We start from the raw sequence: 22,282 nt of genomic DNA on the forward strand, positions 1-22,282 counted from the left end.
CTGCTAGATTTCCTTCAGAGTATTTATCAATCTTTGACACCATATTATAATGCTATTTGCTGATTGACTGGTCTCCTGACCAGAATATATGCTCTACAAGACACTCCTGAAGGAAGTGATAATCATGGAAATGAACCCATTGCAAGAAATCCTACAGGGTTTATCTTAACCACCCATCTGATATTTAGATCAACTTCATACTCTCTATCTGTGAAGTGAATATTTTTATATTGAATTACATTTACCCACTGATCTCCACTATTATCATTTTTTCAGACATAAAAATTACCTGAATATTAAATAAAAATTTTAGGGGCGCCTGGGTGGCTCAGTCGGTTAAGCGGCCGACTTCGGCTCAGGTCATGATCTAGCAGTCTGTGAGTTCGAGCCCCGCGTCAGGTTCTGTGCTGACAGCTCAGAGCCTGGAGCCTGTTTCAGATTCTGTGTCTCCCTCTCTCTGACCCTCCCCCATTCATTCTCTGTCTCAAAAATAAATAAACATTAAAAAATTTTTTTTAAATAAAAATTTTACCAAGGACAATAATATCTATTCTTTTGAAAGTATGCAAATTAATTTTTCTATATAGCCCATAGAAGAAATTAGTCATTCAGACAATTGAATGTGACCACTGCTGGCAGCATGCACAGAGCCAGAACAGATACTGGAGCAGTGACATTTCATACCAAATGTGCAAATACAATAAAGCGCAGAGTAAGCAAAGGGCTATGTGCTGTTGAACTGCAGCCAGTGTCTGACAAATAACATAAAAGTGTGTTGTCTGAGGACCTCCTTCCACTAGATTTCACTCTTTCCTTACAAGGGAAAGACTAATTATTAGGAGCTCTCATTTAAGTAAAAAATATGCCAATTTATTAGGTAGTTAATAGTCATTCTTCTTACGAAGTGCAAAGTAAGTTGTTTGATAACTGATGGATAATTTTATTGAAAAGGACATTATTGAGTTATAAGAATGTATTTCTTTAGACTTTGCACTAACTGGGCCACCCACATGGCTCAGTTGGGTAAGCGTCTGACTTTGGCTCAGGTCATGATCTCGTGGTTTGTGAGTTCGAGCCCTGCGTCAGGCTCTGTGCTGACAGCTCAGAGCCTGGAGCCTGCTTCAGATTCTGTCTCCTCCTCTCTGCCTTCTCCCCCACTTTCTCTCTCTCTCTCTCTCTCTCTCTCTCTCTCTCTGTCTGTCTCTCTCAATAAACAAACAGTAACAAAAATTAGATTTTGCACTAACTTTAGTTATCAGCAACATGTCATAGGCAATGGTTTGTTTCCTCCCATCCCCCCGCAGAGGAGTCTCTCAGATGTCAAGTACTCTTTCTTGTGTACCAGTGAACTGTATCACCCCAGTGAGGGGTATTGATTTCCCATTATTCCTAGGTGCCACATGATGCATTTCTATTAGTTGTAAACACTTACAGGACTGACTTTTATTTTGTCCTTCATCACATCAGTCTGCCAAAGCAGGACATCTGTTAATGAGGCCCAGTGCATTTCATCAGACACTCTTCCATCTTGGTGCCTAAGGGAATGATGTTTTCGAGGTGTGTAGATATAAAAAAGCTTTAAAAAAACCAACTTCTCTTTTCCCAGAACCTCATGGTAGGGTCTTTAAAAAGTAACAAAAAACTGTACTTACTTTTCAAATCTACTCTGGGCTTGACTTATTATTGGCTTTTTCTACAGGCATTTAACCATTGCTTATATCTCATTGATATATGTTGGCTTCAAAATTAGCCTGGAAAATTCTTACTGGCTTTTGCAAGTAAGAAAAATTATAGATGAAGAAATATATTAAGTAACATTACAAAATAGGCCCTTGGGATAAATTAGATTGTTTGGACCATGATTTGAGAGTTAACTGGTATCTTAGAATATACAAAAACACATGAACGAGTCACATTCTTTGAACATTTTAAGTAAGGCTTTACAGCTGGACTTGGGATTTGTTTTAGCAATGAATGAGATCTGCCATCTCTACTACTTGTTGACAAAGCCTACTTCAACTGAAAAGCCATGATTTTTCCCTAAAGATTTAAAATCTTTTAAAATAGATAATGTGCCTCCTGAGAGAAAACTTCAAAATATTATAGAATGCATTTGCCCTTGAGGGGGAAAAATAGTGAATATTAAAGGAAGATGAAAGAACAACATGTAAGAAGAAGGTGTTTGTCAAAGGGCATCTGAATAACTTCCTGCTATCTCTTTTGTACATCACTCACAATTACTATCTCTCTTTTGTACATCACTCTCAATTACTGCAGGGTATCTCTGATGGACAGCCTTGCCTTGGCGGTCTTCCCGCCATCACCTACTGTGGGAAATGATCCTCCCCTTTTATTTAATCACATGTTGGTTTACATTCTCTTTTTTGTTCTCTGACTAGATCGGACATGTATCATGAATTTCTTTACATTCACTAATTGTAAATCTGGCAACTAAAAGGGTGTCTTGGATCATCCCAACAGGCATTTTTAGTAACTCCCCAAACATTAACTCATCTCACAATATTTACACTTGACCACTTTCTTTCTCTAGTTATCTGCCATCTCCTTTCCTCTGTGATCTTTGGCAAATGGTTTAATCTTTGGGTTATGCTCTATATGACTCCAGTATACCTAGTTTATGGGGGCGGGGGGGGACAACCAATTTTTTTTTTCATAATGAGCCTCAGATTTATTTGTAATATCATTTTAGAAAGACAAGTATGTGTTGCATTGCCTCTATTTACCTAAATCCATTCTGTGTTTCCATTTACATGAAACCAACAAGGGATTATTGTATATGTTAAACTTGCAGGAGTTCCATTCATCAATTTGACAAATATTTGAGTTCTTACTATATGCTGAGCATTCCTTCAGGTATGAGGAATAGACCAGTGAACAAAGCAGGGAAAACTTATGTAAGCTCCCTGGAGCTTACATTCCAATGGGAGAGATAGGCAAGGAACAAACAAATAAGCAAAATCTACTATATGTCAAGATTTTCAAGGATTTATTCAGCCAAGTGATACCAAGGAAACTTTGCCAATTAAAAGGATAGGGTTGCTGAAAGAAATCAGGCCCTTGAGATTCTTAATAAGAAACAAAAATATCACCCAAAGCATAAGTACAATTCTTCAGGCCACCACAGTTCACTGTTACCTAAAATCCTGTTGCTAGGACACTAGCAACATAGAAAAGCTACTTTACAAGCTGGAGAAATTTTTGGTGAGATGATGTTCTGATATTCATAGGACTAAATGCGTTTTTGAAATATGAGGAGAAATAGATATTAATGAAGATGAAAAAAAGCATATCTGTATAGTTATCTTTTGAAACCATTTAAAGCTTAATAATCTAATGCCTATAAAGAGGAGATAAATTATTCCACTGAAAAAATGTTGCTAATTTTTATTAACATCTAAGAATTTATTGTCAATTCTTTTTGAAATGGTGATCACTACTTTTCAGTAAATTCTAACCTATTGTCTTAATTTCCTAAAAAATCAAGTGGCCAATATTTGCGCCCCACACGAACACACACATTAAACTTCTGCTCTGATACCATGGCTTTAGTTTTGTGGGGTAGTCAGTGTTATTACATTTTTATCCTCTAACGCTTCTCTAAATAGAAATGAGGTCTCTTCATTTGATTTGGGAAATTGAATGCCAGTTGGGGAATTCAAAACAGTGTTGGTTTCAAGCTTGAGTTCCTCTGCATAGTACCAAGTTCTTTCTCTTGGCCCCAAGGCATATGTCTCAATGAGAAAACATGAGGGAATGATGAATCCAGCATATCCTGAGACCATTTTGCCTATATACTTAATGTTTCCCTGAAATTCTGTCCAAATGTGGTCCATGAATGAGAGGGCCACATTTGGACAGAATCAGATTTGGATGCATCAGTCCAAATTACATGTCCCAATGTAATTTGGACATCAGTGTCCAAATGTGGTTTTTATTGCTATAGGCAGAGTAAGCCATAGTATGTAAGAAATAAGATTAGATATATACCATGGCACTGCTCATTTATTTTTATATGGGAAATATGCCCATCGGAATGAGAATTAACTGTTTCTTATATGAAGCAAGATACAAAGATGGAAGTCTGTTCGTCACCATGAACTGATGAGAAGTGGAGGGGCAGGTATGAGCTGATGGGCCTAAATATCTCTTACTTCACTGAACCATTAATGTGATAGACTTCTGTAGTCATTGTTAGATTTACTAACAGAAAGGAGTAAGGAAGCCTTGAATTACTACTGATAATGTTTCTTGAAGAACAAATTAAATGAGCATTTCATAATGTACAGTCACAGTGTCAGCCTATCTCTACCATGGTTTTAAACACATTTTGCCTCATCATTCTCATAACTCCACATTTTCATCTTGTGTCCAAAGTATATGCCTTACGTTTACACGGCAAGAAAGCAAGCCATGATTCTCATAGCATTTATATACAAGCTGTGTGTGAAATTGGCTATACATCCAGTTATAATGTCAAGAGAATCTCAGTATTTGATATCAATGAATCTCAGTATTTGACCTGTTAGTCAAATGACCCAACTTATCAGTGTGATTAGAAGCCAGCTATCCCTGGGACAGGTGCTTAGTGGAGAACTAGTTAGGCATGGTCTTCTTGTTCAAATTTGAGTCAGATAAAAAATGAGACCCCTTGGGTAGGAGGCAGCGATGCAGTTCAAAGGTTTTCACGGAACGGCTTTTGGTGGGAGACGAGCAGGAGATGACTGTCATCATTGATTCTCCAGTAGAACAGATAGAGCAGGTCAAAATAATCCCAGTTCAGAGTGAAAAACAGTAACTGTTATCACTGTTCACACAGAAAGCATGGCCTGACAGAAGGTATTTATTCTTCGGGCTGTGCTCTGCCACAATGCAAGTACATCATTTTAAGACAAATTTCCTCATCTGTAAAATGGGCTAATAATAGTAAGCTTTCACAATCATTTTGTACATAGGTAAAATATAAATACATAGCCTAGGGTGATGCTAGAACATTGCAAGTGCTTGATAATTAATGCCAAATGCCCACAGATTTCCTCAGCTCTTAGTTACTCATGTGCTAGCTTACCAGCTCCTACCTGCCCAGAAGCAGTGCCTCCCTTCCCCCATTGTTAAGTTCTTTCTGGATGTCACAACAGTGTCACCACATTGCACAAGAAACCAAGTTGGTCATGTCCTTCCATCTTTCCCCTGAGGTTGCCTCACGTTTCTTTGAGAGGCACCTTCCCTAAAGCCCTGCTCCCAGTGCCCTCTGGGAGAACACCACTCTGATCGAAGTCCCAGTCACAGACCTCAGGAGGCCAGCACTGTGCAGTGGATGAGAGCAGAAAGGGGAAGACAGCGTTTGACTTTTCTCACCAGGACCTGGAAGCAGCCTATGTGTGATTCTGAAAACAGACCTATCACGTTCCTCTGCTTCACTCTCAGGATAAAACTGAACCTGGGATCATGCTGGGAAACCAGCCATGCTTGTTGGCCATTTCCCTGTCGCTTCCTTCTGTCTCCAGCACCGTGCTCATTGCTGTCCATGCATTATCTCATCCTCCCAAGGAGCCCGTGAGGTCGCAATATTTAACCCCTATTTATTTATTTATCTATCTACCTACCTTAAAAATTTTTTTAATATTTACTTACGAGAGAGAGAGAGAGAGAGAGCAAGCACGGGAGGAGCAGAGAGGAGACACAGAATCTGAAGCAGGTTCCAGGCTCTGAGCTGTCAGCACAGAGCCTGAGATGGGGCCGGAACCCACAAACCACGAGATCATGACCTGAGCTGAAGTCAGATGTTTAACCAACTGAGCCACCCAGGCACCCCTATTTAACCCCAATTTATAGATAAAGAGGCTGAAACCTAAAGAGATTCAGAACACCATCCTCCGTCCTCTTTCACCTACTTAAAGTAGGTATCACCAGCCTCAGATACCTGCTGTCCATTAAGACAAGCCCCACACTTCCTGCAAATTATAGCAACTACTATTATTATTACCATTCCACTCTACGTCAAGTGAGACCAGAATTTACACTGATCCAATCATGAGTCTGGAGAAGTATGTGGGAGTAGGAATTGAAGCACAAAAATGGACTAGCAAGGAGAGAAGGGAATTCCAAGATTAAGGAAAAGGGTTTTGAAAACCAAGATGGGGTGATTATAAAAAATCATATGGAAGGAGTGACTCTAAAAGAATGTACCATCTCTTTTTTATTAATCCTCTTTTCAAAAACTTTTCTTACATGGCACCAGCTACATCTATCACACATTCCAGGGAACTCCCTGTCCTGATCCCTTCTTTAAAAAAAACAAACAAAAAGAAAACAAAACAAAACAAAAACCACTAATGCCATCATCCAAATAAGGATCAAGAGTTTCTCTTCTGTTTTGTCCACACTCAATTTCCTTAATTCATCTTCTTCCAAGTGCAGGTGGGAAATAATTGAGGAACTATTTTTTTGGTGAATGAAGCTTTGATTCCATTCTATAAGAAATCTCTTAAGTTTACTTTTGAACTAATCCAATTTCATACCCGGTAGAAAACTTCCATTTCATGGAATAAAAAGCTAAATGAGAACAGTCCAAGAGCACCTTTCAAAAAAGAAGGTACACTAACTATACTTGCCCTATCACTACCAAGAACTATTCTCTTCCTTAAACCAAAAAAAAAAAAAAAAAAAAAAAAAATGAAAACGAGAACTGCTCTATTGATAATGCTTTATGTTGTTTATCCAGGGAAAGGGAAAAATACTCTGGTTATCAGACCCTTTGTGTGTCAAGCATAATTTTTCTTGGGAGATGTCAGTTACATTTTAGCAAAAGACCAAATTCAATTCCAATTCTTTTAGCAAGAGTATTTCAAGTAACAAAAAATGCAAGGTAGTATCGAAAAATAAAGGAAAATGCAATTTAATAAAGTGCAGTAATTCACAAGTATTATTACCAATCCATTTCCACTAATATTTTAGATCAAAATATTCTTAATGATCCAGCTTATGCTTTGGGATTTCCAAATTTTCCAAATTACATGTCTACTTACTGCTGATGTCTGAAAAACAAGGGGAGGTGAGACCAACAAGATATGTGCATACACACCAATAGAAAAAGATGATGTATCATTTCATTTTTCTTTTTGTGTATTTCTTGTTAGCAGCTTGAAGTGATTCATTGGTCATGAAATTAATAGACATTGAAAACTTTCCTGGCGACCGCCACTCACAGAGGCTCCTTTTCTCTGAAGCCTATCCTCCCTTGACCAGAATTCTCAGCCGAAAGGGGAGTGGGATGGACATGGAGGCCGCTGTAATGTTCCAGCCACTCTATTATTGGCATATGTGTATGAGCTGAATATATAGAAGTCATGGAAAGATTTAACTTTTTAAATTAATGTATTGAAATCTGAAATGCATATTTTTTCCATTATGTTTTAAGTAATATTTTTAAAAGATACTCACTAAACATAGGACTGATAATTTAGTAGTTAGTTATTCAAAGTGAAAATATGTGTATGAATGCCTATGGATCCACCTCAGATGTTCATATTTGAGTCTATTTAGTCTGTTCTTTCTTCACATGCTAGTAGTGAACTTCAGTTTGGTGCTCTATCCAAAAACCAAGAGCAGATGAGACACCTAAAAATATCCTCATTTGCATCTGTTTCCCTTCCTTAGGAGAGGGAGGGTCAGCCCTCCTGATTTTGCCTTACAACAAGAAAATAACTAAGATCATTGGGGAATGAATTCATTGTTCATCTCTCCTGCTGGCATGTCAGGCCCTCCATCATCTGCTTCAAATTGATGCTAAATTGCAAGAGAACAGGACAGGAGTCTTTGGCATTTTTCCATTGCATGTAGTAAGTCAACAGAGATGATTAATAAAAGGCCCTTGGATGTGAGTTGAAAAACTTGGTTAAGTGAATTAGATCCTCTTTACTTTGTCCTCTTACACAAAACATAGTCTTAGAGGGTTCATATTTTTAAAAGGTAGGGAAACAAAATATAACAAAATTACCACATATTTATAAAATATGGATCACTTCCTCCCTATAAAAATTTAAGATCAGTTCTCCAGAATGAAAGAGATAAACACGTATAGATGCAAATCAATTCTATATTGGCTTCTTAGTACCACATTAAAGAGAAAATCTGAGGATGTAAGTTATGACTTAATTTTGATTTTGAATGCATGCAACTACCTAATGTACATAAAATAACCATTACAGATTGAAACATCCAACAGCTTGCTGCATTTAAATGATTTTAAAATAAGTGCTTGTAAAAAGTCAATTTTTGGTGTTTTGCTGCTTAGGAACGAAACAAATCACAAATATGTTTTTATGTTGATTTTCTTTGACAGGACTGGGAATTCCCACATTTTATGGGAGATGTTGATGTAAATCTTCCTGGGTTGCACACTCCTCACATGCAGTTCAAGATTCCTTTCTTCCAGAAGATCTTCAAGGAGGAATATCATATTCACATAACAGGTATGTTGTAACTTTAAACACAATTTGTCTCCTACTTAGAGTAATACTAGCTGCTATAAAAAATCAAACAGTAACATTTTAGAGGCATGCATACATATAGTTTTATTTCTCACGTAACAGTGCAAGGTGGTTCCAGGTCACCTGGGGGTTCCAAAGTATCATTCCGGGACTTAGGCTATGAGCGGCTTCAATACTTCCAACTTCAACATCCAGCAGGCAGATGGGAATAAAGAGAATGGAGAAAATGATTAAGAAGGCTTACCTTTTTCTTAATCGCCTTGGCACAGGAAAGAAGCATGTGCCCTCCATTCACATTCCATTGACAGTAGCTCATCAGATGTCCCCACTTAAGAGTCAGGGAGGAAATGTGGTCTCTAGCTGAGCAGCCACATCAGTGTCACATCTACTGTTCTAGCATACTATTCCTGGAGAAGGAGGCCGCACTTCTTGGCATGGATATTTAGCTATCTCTGCCAAACTCCATCTACAACTCCCCTTTGGTTTTCTTCATTAGGTTGGTTGCTTTCTCACAACATGCAGCTCGGTATTTTTTTTTCAGCATTTATACTTTTCACACTTTGGTCCTCATTTCCTGCTGAGATTGGAACAGTGGTAACCCAGAGCACCAGTCAGACCATGTGCCTTTAGGGAGTTTGGCCACTTCTCATTTGACTGAATAAAACCTACTTCTGTGGCAGAGCTTATGTTTCTCTCACGTGAGCCTCTTGCAGATCCTCAAGATTATTTCCTGGGCATATATGCCCTGCTTCCTAAATGGCTCCGATAGGATTTATTATATTCTTTCATGACTTCTCAGTCATTCTCATCTATAAAAGGTCTTCCTGAAGTTACATTTTATACTTTTTTTTTAATAACCAGAAGCAGACAGCTGAATGGTCACATATATGATGGCATTAGTTCCCAAGCTGTTCGGTTACACTGAGTGAATGTGTGTGTGTTTCAAGGACAATGGCCTAGGATCCCACACCTGCTAAAAACTGCTGAAGAAATCTATGCTTACACTACCGTCTGTGCTGCTGAGTAAAAATAGCCTGAGCACAGAACACGTGAACATCTGAGTCCTGCAAAAAACCTTTGCTTCCCAACTTGAGGGCTGGTTTTTGCTTTGAGCATGAGGCGACCTTCCTAAATTGGAGAATGAGCTCATGAATAGGGAAGATGCAGCAGGTTTCTTCTCCTATTCAAAATGAATGAGGCCCATCTATTAAATTCACTGGGTAAATCAATCAATTTGAGTTCAGGTCACATAGTGTGGTTTCAGAGTCCCCACTTAATCTCGACAGCATGCTACCCTCTCGGACTTCTCAAACAGCTAACACACACATGGCATCATCATTTCCCTTTGGGTGGGCTTCTGCCTGGACCATCTGTTCTTGCTATCAGCTCTTGTCCCAGGCCATCATGGCACTAATATTGTCTCTGAACGAGTATCAGAATCCGTGTCAAAAATAAACTTCTGCGGTGCATAATATCAGGTTAAAAAGGGGGAGGGACATTCAGAGGAACTCACTGGTAAGAAAAAAAATCAAGTTATTAAAAATATTTGATTTGGGGCTATTTTGAAGAGCTTTGTCATATATATTTGCTATCATTTTTAGACAGGGACAGGTTCAGGTTTTGTGGTGCCCAAAGCTTACACAATTTGGAATGCTCTATTTAAGAATATAAGAAGCAAAGTTACAGCTAAAAATTACATTCGGTGCCTTGGAAGAGGGACATGCATACAGGAGTCCCGGAAGCCTCAGTGTAATTAGCTTTGAGATAAAGCCTCCCATGAAGTTGAACTAAAATCTTCATTCCACCAAGTATTATTTTCTAGAAACTTAAAAGGAGGAAAGACTGGCAAAGTTCTTATAATGGAGACTGCATGTTTAAAAAAAGTTTGGGAGAAGGTAGAAATATGTTGTCATTAAGGCTTTGATGCAGCATTTGCCAAATTACGCTGATAATCATATCACCCAGAAAACCTTATAAATATACACATTGTTGGGCCCATTGCTGATGTTCCAACTCAGTAGGTCTGGGCAAAGGCCAGGAAATGGGACTTTTAAAAAGCTCCCCTAGGTGTGCTGGTCTTTGGGAACTGACTCTTTGCGATGGAGAAGCTGCAAGTGAAGTCAGGTTATCTCCCAGAGACAGGAGACCGGCTGTGCAAATGATTGAGTGCCTGGACCTGCCGGTAAGACCTTTGAGGATTCTGGAGTTTAGATCCAAAATAAAATAGGGTACATGTGGACTTTGGGGTGAAGGGCTCCACCATAAACTAGATAGTTAAAACTAGAAGTTTTTATCACGGATCCAGTTTGTGGTAGGATGATCATGTGCCTCCCCAGATCCGTGATAAAAACTTCTAGGAAAATCATGGCAGGTTTGGAGGCTGAAGAAAGTCTGAACTTTTCCCCTCTTGTTATGTTACTCTCTTTGTTCTGTTAATTGCTGAAGATGTTGCTGAGGACACTCTGAAGTAGCAGCTAGTCTCCTGTGAAAGGCCTGTTACTTTATCTTGCTTTGTAAGAAAATGGTTTCTGGGGAAACCTAGATAAAATTTCCAAAGCATGGTACATATTGTGTTTTAATATGCTCAATAGTCAGTAGCCTGCAGATGCCCAAGTCAACTGCAAACACTAACATGATCAGCTCCTCCAGGTTCTGCTTCTTTTGGTAGGGAAACTCAGTGCTTTTCTTGATAAGCAAATAGAGTAGTATCTCTTGGTTATTAAGCATAAAACTCTCTATACCCATCAGTGGTTCTCAAATTTCAGTGTGTGTGAGAATCACATGGACAGCTTGTTAAAAAGATCCCTCAGCTGCACACGCAGAGCCCGATGCCTGAGGTAGGAGGTGGAGCCTGGAACTTCAAGCACCTCCAATAATGCCGATGCAGGCTGCCAGAGGACCCCTCTTTGAGAAACGCTGCTGCTGAGAAACACTTGCTACAGTCACAGTTCCTCTCATCCCAGCTTTAATTTATTTTCACATGCAACTCTTAAGATCAAAAGCCAAAGGACAATGAAAATTCCATAGAGTGGGGTGCTAATGAGAAGGACACAGGATACAGTCCTGCCAGGAGCTGGAAAGTTCAGACCTGGGGTCAGGAAAAGAGGTCCCAAAATAGGCTATGTCGGGAAACACCTGGGTGACCACAGAGGAAGCTAAAGTCAGGGATAGGAAGGGATCCTATGGACCCCCAGACAGCTCCATCTGTTGCTTTCTCTGCCTGTGTTTGTTGTGCACTAGAAGAGTCTGTGTGACTCTTTTCTGGGGTTCAGAGATGGTGCCACCATGGCCTCAACTGTCATTTCTTGATGATCTAGAAATAATGTTCAGGCATGCTGAGAAAATGGAATGTAAAGGTTTGCTGCCCAGACTCCAGCTCTGCCATTGACTGATGGCATTTCCCTCGTCAAGTTCCTTACCTCTTAGAGGCTCAGTTTTCTCATCTGTTCAATGGGGACAGTGAGGTACATATCCCATACGGTTGTTGTGAGATTTAAATTAATATGCACAAGGCATTTTAGACACCGTTTGCCATTTGGTAAGCACTCAGTAAACTCTCACTCCTTTTACCTTAAGCTTTTCCTTTCATCCATCCAGAATTCATGTTTCTTGTTTAATTCAAAAACATTAGGTAGCCTGAGAGAGGGCTCTTTTATTATTTATCCACTCTTCTGAATGCTCTACTGTTATCCACTGTTCTGAGTCAAGAAGGAGAATGCTAAGAATGGGAAAAAAAATGTCTCCCAATGACGAGCTCTGTATGGAGAGGGTTATCTGACACTGATGAGTTCCCATTGGCATTTTAAAAGCATTTAAGATTTGGGTATTATCTAATCCTGACTCCATGCTAGTTGTCTTCATGCATTTCAGAAATGACTTGAATTGTTGCATCTGTTTAGCTCATCTGGAGCCCCCTTGACAGATGGTTTGCTGCAGTGTGTAGGAGCTTTCATTTCACAAGCTGCGCTGCAGCTTATAAAAATAAATCCTCTCTATCCAAGGGTGTGTTCAAATATTTTTTCTGGGAATTTGGACTTCCATAACAAAGGGGATACGCGGTTAGTGATTAGGTCGCATCGATGCTTTTAGCCCAAGCCCATTGTTGCTCTCTTAAACATAAATGCTAACTGCAACCATGCCACTATCTCCTCTGGTCTCTTCCCTTTTACCTATAAGGTGAGTGCAAAGATGGATTCAAAATATGAGGTACTAAGTCTCCAGAGGCGAGAGAGGAATGGCCTCTCAATTCGCTCTCGGAAGCTCCTCTGAGTCCTATTAATGCCAATCCCGGTGGAAGCTCTGCCATCTGTCATCCCAGCCAGACAAAGGAAGTGTCCCGTTGGTGGCCATCATCTGAGTGAATTAGGAGGGGGTCGGGGGAAAGGCCAGAAGGAAGGCCTGTGCATCTGTGAAGAGAGAATTCACACTGTTGGCACGATGATGCCCACGGGAACCCTTTCGGCAAAAATGGAAAATGTAGAAGTAAACAAACCTCCATAGCGTCTGTGTTCTATTTCAGTTTCCTGAGCGGTGTGAGGGCACAGGTGCTTTACAATGGCGAGAATGTGGAAGATAATGAATAAAACCCCTCTGTTTCTATTTCCATAGGCACATGATTTCTGGCAAATGAGTTCCCAGAGATTGTTTTTTAAAGAGCTCTCCTGTGTCAGTCAGATCACGGGAAGTGCTGGGGAGGGCAGGCCAGTGGTTCATCCAGAATATTCTGTCTCACAAAATTAACAAGGGGCTTGTTATAGGGAAATGTGATGCATCCTGTTCACCATGACAGTCTCTAAAGATCATGAATTTATCCAAAGTACACAAGGATCTCTTGCTATTATCTCAGTTGTGAATTTTTCTAAACCTTTCCTGAAGCAGTTTCTATTTTCAACACATTTAGACAGCTCTAAGAGTTAACTATGTTTACTTCTACATAAAGCAGCAATTCCTTTTATTTGTCCAAAACTCATCTTCTTCAAGGCCAGGGTTGCTTTTTTGCCCATGGCCTGTCAGCCCTTGCTGCCCCTGAGCTAGCCTGCTGTCTCCAAATTGAGATGTCCTGCCTTCATTTATGCATATATGAGGACATCTGTGATAAAACTTACATGCTCTTCAGGAATTGTCTTTACAGCCAGAAGAGAGACTTGAAATATATAATGAATTATATATACTCTTTGAGATATGAATATTTTCTTTTCCCAATTTTCTAGATTATATCTGATTTTAGCAGTATACCAGAATTTACCAGATCATTGTGACACAGGTATTTGATTTGAAAGACTGTAACTTTACTTCTTGTATTTTTCTGGACAAATTATCTCACAGTTTACCTATTGGTTAACAGACATTTTCTGAATTAATATGTGTCTAAAACTAAGCCGGGATCTAGGCAATACAGAAATGAACATGACATAATTCCTAATCTCAAGAGTCTAATAGTCACCTAATTTAGTATAACCCCATGGCCTTTTACTTCTGTTTTTATCATAGCGAATTTCTACCCCTATCACTGGATTATGTCCTCAAAGGAATAGTCTCCCACTTAGGAGGTGACAAAGACAAGAGAGGCACTTAGAGAAACTATATTCATTTGCTTTTAAGTCTTAAGACCTTACTTTGCTAACTCAAATTAACTCTTATTAATTCATAAATTAGTAAATATCTTCAATTTACTAAATGTTCTCCTCATGGCCCAAGCACTTAATGTGGTTCCCAGATATCCCTAAATTACCTAGGGTGTGAGGGCACAGGTGCTTAAAGGGGTTAAAGAGATGCTAAGTCAGTGAGCCCTGTTATCAGTGCTCATGTCTGCAATGGGAGGACATTGATCTGGCCAAGAAGCCTGTTACAGCAAGCTGCTATTTCTTTAATTATCCAAAATTTATCTTTTTCAAGGCCTTGGTTGCTTGTTATCCCATAAAGGATTTTGAAGGCTTTGTGGAGCATGACTATTTCATATATCTGCACTGGATGCCAGAGTCTAGCCCAGTGGTAGCACCCATTTGGGATGAAGGTGCCTATGGCACAGCTCAGTCTCAATGCTACCTGGCAACTTTACTGAGTTAAGAAAAAATTAATATAATTGCATATTTGATTAATGCAAGGTTTATTATATAAACCCCTAATCTCAAGAGTCTAATGGTCATCTAATTTAGTACATATTATATGGTGGAAATATCAGCACTTTACACTATTTTTTCCTTAGTTGAAAAAACATTTTCTCCCAAATTGTCATTTCCTATGCTAAGTGATAGTGATATTGAGTGAAGAATCCTTTTAAAACCAACTAGCCCAGAATTCTGTAATCTCCCACAATGTGAAAAGATAAAATTACCATTATAATATCATTTTTGGCAATCAGTAGGATTCATTAAAGGCACAAAATGCAAGAAAGAGGTAATCCCACCAACACCATGCAGTGATTTCTCATTAAAGGAGACAGTGAGAGATTTCAGCAAGGAGATTAATAGAAATAATGTATGGATTCTTACCCTCCCTCCTTGGTGATTTACATTATGTTATGTAGTTGAAACAACAGGGGGAAATGCAAAATCTCTCCTATGATTAATGCTGAAATACCAAGGCTCTTGTTATGGTTGACTGTACATTCACAACAACACACTTGGGAAATGGCAAGAGATCACTTATTTTCCTTTTTGTGTCTGATCCCCTTTCCATGTGGGTCATTTCAGGGACTCAGATTTATTTTTTATGGTAAACAGTGTTTCTCAGAATATACATTTTTTTTTTAAGGAAAGCTTTCTCTGCATGAAAATCTGTGGATTCCATCTTTTTTGCTCTAATGGTGAGATTTCCTGGCCCATCATAAAATGTTAAGGTTTAGGTGATGTTTATTTCACAGACTTATCAAAGAGATGTTTAGGGCTGGGGAGAAACCAGTAGGGTCATATAGCTCAGCTCCCTCACTTTATAGACAAGAACAGTGGGGTTGAGCTGTCTTGTGTGACAACTAAGCTGTTTTGCTTACTGGTTCGCCACATATCACAGGGCAAAAGTAATTTTTTAAAGAGGAGAGAACGCATTACAAAAGTAACAAAACACTATGTGGGAAAATAGAAGGAAGGATGTTAGCAAAAAAGAATATCCTTCCTCTGCGTAAATGCGTAAGTGGACCAGCGGTTATGTTATGTGGACGGTAAACAAACAAACAAAGTAGGAAAAGCCACTGCTTGTGCATTTTTACCAGCTCCAAGTTTCAGCTGACTGGCTTTGACAGTGGCGGGGGGGGGGGGGCGATGCTTGGGGGCAGGAGAGGTAGAGACAGTGCTACATCCACAGAAGAAAAGAAAGGAAACGTGATGTCAGTAGGAAGCCTGCCTCACTCTGTTCTCTCCCTTCTGCACTTCCCCACCACAACACGGCCACTCAGCTGTGTGGGAGACTTGGAGACAGGTTCCTGTTCTTTAGCCTCAAAATTTTTGTGTATAGTTGACCTATCTCTAGACCATTCTCCTGCAAGTTGTAGACAAATTACCAGTTGCTAAGAATTTTCAACATATGAAATATGCTGATTCACAAAGCATGTTTACATATAACTATACACTTAGTCCTCTTAGATAACAGGTCCAGTTATAGCTCAGTGATTCATGCTGTTTTATCCAAACTGAAACATTTGCTCACCTTTAGGATATATCTTTGTTACAAACCCTTACATGCTCTTCTCTCCCTATATCACCAAGATCCTATATTAACTGGATTGAAGATATAAAGGAAGGAAACTGTAGAAAACATACTCCTCTACATTTCTGGCAAATTTAATAGATTTCAGAGGACTTTCAGATATAAACTTATTTTATCCTCAGAATAATCCTTCGAGATCGTTATGTTGGTATCACTCTTCATTTCACAGAATTAAAAATTGAATAGCTACTAACTAGAAGGATTCGGGGTGGGGGGGAAGGACAGAATCATAGAACTGGAAGTCATCTGGTTCAGTTTCTTCAATTTGAAAATAAAATTATTGAGGCCTGGAGAGGTTAAACAGGTAACCCAAGGTTGTATTATTTTCATATTAGAATGAGATCTTTATCTGCTGATTTCCAGCCTGCAGTTTTTGACTGTGGTTTTCTGTCTCAAGGATCAGGAAAGATGTGTTACAGCGGGGTGATGATACCCATTAGCTGATGTCAGAAAACACATTTCTAATTTGTTCCTCCTCCATCCCATCTAAATTTTCAGGCTCCAGATCACATGATAAATAAAATAAAGTGATTCTTTAAAGTTTGGTTGTCAAAGTGACCCAGTGCACCATTCAACTTAGGTGGTGGAACAATAGTGTAGAAAGTGTGGGGGAGAGCTCCTCCTATCCTGAGGGTTTCTTACTAGTTTGGTCAGTGTACAATTTTTATGCTCCGATGTTATCTTTTCCCTTCTTTATTGACATTCTTTGAGCATCTTTTCCCACCAGAAAAGCACCATTCCCCAAGCTCAGTGAGCATCCTTTCTTCTCCCTGATTTTGTGACAGTACTTATCACTGGTTTTTGATACCCTAGATACAGGGCCCACTTTATGAGGGACTGCCCTATTCTTGCATCAATAACAATGACTTAGAGAGAGAGTACAAGTTTCTCCAAGGGACCTTTGTGAGTCAAGGTGATGGTCAGTCATAAAAATTCTTCCTCACCATCAGCATATGTAGTTTACAGCAAGAGAGTAGGTATGAATCTGCTGCAACAGAGAAGCACCCAAAGCCCCTCTCTCAACTTGCTTTCATGGAAGCTACAAACTATTGCCTCATTGATAGTGATGAGAACCTCAGAACTTTTTTTTAAATGTTATTAAGTGTTATGTTTGGGGGGGGGGGGGGGAGGGAGGGGCAAAGAGAGAGGGAGACACAGAATCCAAAGCAGGCTCCAGGCTCTGAACTGTCAGCATAGAGCCCAACGAGGGGCTCAAACCCATGAACCATGAGATCATGATCTGAGCTGAAGGTGGACATTTAACTGACTGAGCCACCCAGGCACCCCAAGAACCTCAGAACTTTTTAATTCACTTGCCTCTCATTCCTCTCCTGTTTTCTCTTCCTACAGTATTCTCCATTACTTTCTTTCTCTCTCCTCTTTAGTATCACCTGATCTTTTCCTGTATGCTATTCTATTTGCAGCATAATAAAAACATAAACTAAAGAAATGCAACATTTTCCAGGCTCTTCTCTGTCCTTCTTTCCCTTTCAGGACCACATGAATTACTACTTCCTACAAAAATCCTTTCTGCAGAAATTAGCCCTCAGTCTTCATTACATTTTCCCAACATCTTCAGTGTTTACCATTTGTAACACTCAGTTGGTGCCTCACAAATGTGGCCTCTTCCTACTATTTATCTGTTGATGCCACTGTTCTGTTACCCTAACAAGATAATGAGTTCCCCCCTGTAAGGCAAAAATGTATGTCCTCAGCATCTACTAAGGTATCCTAAAACAGAATCTATTATGAGCACAATAAATGTTTGATAATGCTGCTCACCTTTGTATTTGATTGAATTTCACTAGCTTGAGCTTTCTTTACTCATTTTATGGTTGATTCTTAGTGAGAATCTCTTTTAGTTTTGGCTATGACTCCAGGAGAGCAGGAGTGGTTAGAGCTTAGCAGTGCCAGATGTTATAAATAGTTTATCATATGTGCAAACAACATTCCCAATGTTTCAACTTACTCTCTAGTGTGGGTATGCAAAAGAAATCATTTGGGCAAGAGTTTCCACTACAAAGAGTTTAACAATTGTATAGCTGAACAATTTCAGGATTGGCAGTTATAATTTCCCTTCAGATAGGTAAATTCTCTTGATAGAGAAGTTGTACCTTCCTATGCAAATGCAGACATTATCACATCTTAGGCAAGGCTTTCGTGTTCATAACAGTAACAATTACTGAGTTTCTATTATGTACCAGGCACTGCGTTTAGCATCTAATTATCTTATGAAATACTAACAGCTTTAGTAAGTACTGTTATTTTCTGCATGCAAAGATACTGAGGTTTAGAGAATTTAAACAACTAGCCCAAGATCACATAGCTAGTAAGTTTTAGAGCCAGGATTAAAACCTTTCAATTTTGCATAGAGTAGGAACTTGAAAATGTATAAAGATGATGATAAAACACTTTCCCAAACTCCTCTCAAAGTTATATTTTTATATAGCTCTATGTTCTGTTAGAATACATATTGCAAAAATTCATTAGAATGGTTTAATAAGTTTGCCCAAGATTCTCTCTTTTGTCCCAAGAGCTTTATAATCTTGTGAAACAGTAACTTAATCATGTTCAATACTGTTATCTTCAGATACAAAATAAAATAATTTGACATACTATATTTAACATTTATAACTAAAGCTTTTGGAACTAAAGCAATATATATACATATTGCTATATATAGCAATATAGCACCTGTTTGCTATAGGTGATAGCAAAATGTATCACCTATTTTGCTACAGCAAACCTATAAGGTATTACCATATCATGATATACTTGATATTGTAAAGCTTGCAATAAATTGTGATTATAATAAAATTATGATGGAATCTAGTATCCCTTGAAAATTTCCCTATGTTCTTTTTCATTTGCAGATATAGGGATATCATAGATAATATGCCTCTAAACAAGGTCTTATTTGCATGAGAATTTTAAATACTACAAAGAAATTATAGCGGTTACAATCTCTCCAAATCATCTGTTCTAAAGCAGTTTATTGGCTTTGGTTGTATTTATATGTCTGATAAATGGATTCTGTTCAATGAGATTTGATGCAATTATTTTTAAAGTCTTGAAATGAATGCTCAAGAATTATTGATCTGAGTCACATCAACTAACGGTTTAATCAACAGGTCACCTACAAACAGCAATGTGAATTCAATTGATATACTGCTGTGTTTGCATTGCAAAATGATTTCTTGTCTAGACACAATTATAAAACTGTAAGAGATGTTCAATCAGATGTTAGACTTTTCTAAGAATTTAATTAGAACTTTGTTTTTTAAATATTAATTGAGATATTCTAGAGAATAACCTACATGGAACCAAATTTGAGTATGGCTGTGGTACCTACAAAACAAGGCAGCTTAATCTGGTTAGTATAAATAGCATAAATTATTGACTCTGGGACCTACAGTTACATTCTCATGTGGTCTAGAATACATTTAGGAAATATCCTTTGCCAATTCACTTAATGGCAGCATAGCACTCTCAAAAAAATGCTAACAGGTCTAAGACATGAACAATTTATACTATTATACCATTATCTCCATTTTATTGGGGAAAAAACCCTATTGCAGTTTTATAGGTCTTTGACTAATATGCGGTATTTCTTTTTTTAATGCAGGTAAATGGTTTAACTATGGAATTATCTTTCTTGTCCTGATTTTGGATCTTAATATGTGGAAGAACCAGATATTTTATAAGCCTCATGAGTACGGACAGTATATAGGCCCAGGGCAGAAGATATACACAGTGAAAGACTCCGAAAGTTTAAAGGATTTGAACAGAACCAAACTTTCCTGGGAATGGAGGTCCAATCACACTAACCCTCGGACTAATAAAACATATGTTGAGGGAGATATGTTCTTACACAGCAGGTTCATAGGGGCTAGCCTTGATGTCAAGTGTCTGGCTTTTGTTCCGAGTTTAATAGCTTTTGTGTGGTTTGGATTCTTCATTTGGTTCTTTGGACGGTTTTTGAAAAATGAGCAAGGCATGGAGAATCAAGACAAAACTTATACTCGCATGAAAAGAAAATCACCGTCAGAACATAGCAAGGACATGGGGATCACTCGAGAGAACACACAGGCCTCAGTGGAAGACCCACTGAATGACCCTCCTTTGGTTTGCATCAGGTCTGACTTCAACGAAATTGTCTACAAGTCTTCCCACCTAACGTCAGAAAACTTAAGCTCACACTTGAATGAATCTACCAGTGGGACAGAAGCCGATCCAGATCCAACAACTTCTAAAAGTACACCTACGAACTAGATTCACTTACTTGGAGACAGCACAAAAAGCAACCTTGAGTGTAACTTTAAAAAGTTAGTCTTTCCTTTTGTAAAGTTTACGTAGTGTTAGGTAAAGAAACACAAACAATGCCACAACGGTGCTCAACATGCTTTTTCTAGGACTCATTGTTTTCTATTTGTATTATAATCTACGTGCCTCCTGTATATCTAACAGTCCTTTAGAGATTGCTTTTCACAATTGCACAAGCTATTTACTGACTTTACAGCATAGTAGAAGATTAGCTGATTACCCGTGTATCTGATGTTCAACCATAGTGGTGCCTTGAGACATTAAACTGTTTTTAACTGTACCAGAAATGAAGTGTGGAACAGTTCTCTAACCTACTTCACATGGGTTTTTTTTTTTTTTTTTGTATACAATTATTTTTGATCTACACTTGATGTCTTAGCAGGAAACAGATATAGCCAATATGTGGCTTAGGAAGTATCTCTTTTACCTATTCAGCAGTGGAGTTGGTGACTCTGACAGCAGGATTGCAGAGAGGCATGGTGATTGCCTTTGAATTTGTATTGGCTATCTGCCAAATACAAATACAGATTCAAAATTCAGTAATAGGAGAACCATAATCCAGCATGGGTCACTACTTGTGAAATGTGACTTTCTCCAACCAGTAATTGCAATTAGATGATAATACCTAATTATGTTTTCCTAATTAAAGATAAATTGCTACTTGATTAAAAATCCTGCCCTTCACCTATGGGAACAAAGGTTAAGAGGCACAGTTGGATGAACTCTCAAACTTATTGGCATTTACACAAAGCTCTAGAAAACCAAGGAACTGAAGTTTTAATCATGTGAAGGTTGTACAGCCTACTATCTACAATATTTGTACATCTTTCTGTAAATATGGCTCTGGACAATGAAAATTGAACAACCTATGCCAACCCTGAATAAGGGAACTCCTCTAAAAATTATGCAGCAGAACCTTGTGAGGTAGAAAAAGAAGTGCATGAAAGAATCTGTTTAGTAGCTTGTTTTGTGTGTTTTTTGTTGTTTTTTTTAAGAATTAAACATCATACATTAATAAATATGAATTATACATCAGTGAATCTGTGATGTAGTTTTTTGTTTACAATGGATTCATTTGTATATTAATTTAACAACAGCCCATTTAATTTTAACTTGATGCCAGATGAGTTAAGAAATGGAACATACCCAACTTGCTTTTAATTTTGTTCCATAAATTGTGGTTGCATGTTCTTCAGGGGGTTGGGGAGATCACTTTTAAGGCAAAATTATTCTCCTGTCACATACTGACATAACTGTATTTTGTCTTTATGATTTTTAAAATATCTCTTGTTTTGATCTATCTGCTTTTAAGCTTGCAGCATGCTGAATTTAGCATGTGTGATAGAACTATGTATTTATCTGTCACTTGAGAGCCAGCTTTAATAAACACTTTCCTACAATTGTTTACTAAGCAATTAGAACCATGCCCCTGCTGTTTCATTTACCTTTAATAGCTATGTATGGTGCAACTTAGAATTATAAGTATCTCTGAAACTAAAAATGCAGAGATCAAGCTCACTATAGTAACCCACTGACCATACTGTTTAAAGAAACTTACCATGTTCTTGCTTGGCCAATGTGGTAACATTGGCCATTACCAAATTTACATAGCATAAAACATTGAACTTTTGACTCTAGGAGAACACACACACACACATAGACCCATATATTTATATACACTCACTGTTCTATAAATATATATATTATATAATTATATATATAAATATATATAAATATAAATATATATA

The 22,282-nt window shown here is 38.3% G+C and overlaps 1 protein-coding gene across 6 annotated transcripts in view; it reads left to right on the forward strand.

The window, feature by feature from the left end:
* Positions 1-21,569, forward strand: part of TMEM117 (transmembrane protein 117) — a 483,102-nt gene extending 461,533 nt beyond the window's left edge. For all 6 annotated transcript variants that reach the window (XM_053226143.1, XM_027035936.2, XM_053226144.1 and 3 more), the window contains 2 exons: positions 8,363-8,492; positions 19,837-21,569. In XM_053226143.1, coding sequence (XP_053082118.1) covers positions 8,363-8,492; positions 19,837-20,483 — 777 coding nt within the window. In that variant the 3' untranslated portion in view covers positions 20,484-21,569. The remainder of the gene's footprint in view (positions 1-8,362; positions 8,493-19,836) is intronic.
* Positions 21,570-22,282: the final 713 nt, after the last annotated feature.

This window comes from Acinonyx jubatus, chromosome B4 (genome assembly GCF_027475565.1).
Source record: "Acinonyx jubatus isolate Ajub_Pintada_27869175 chromosome B4, VMU_Ajub_asm_v1.0, whole genome shotgun sequence".
NCBI classification, from domain to species: domain Eukaryota; kingdom Metazoa; phylum Chordata; class Mammalia; order Carnivora; family Felidae; genus Acinonyx; species Acinonyx jubatus.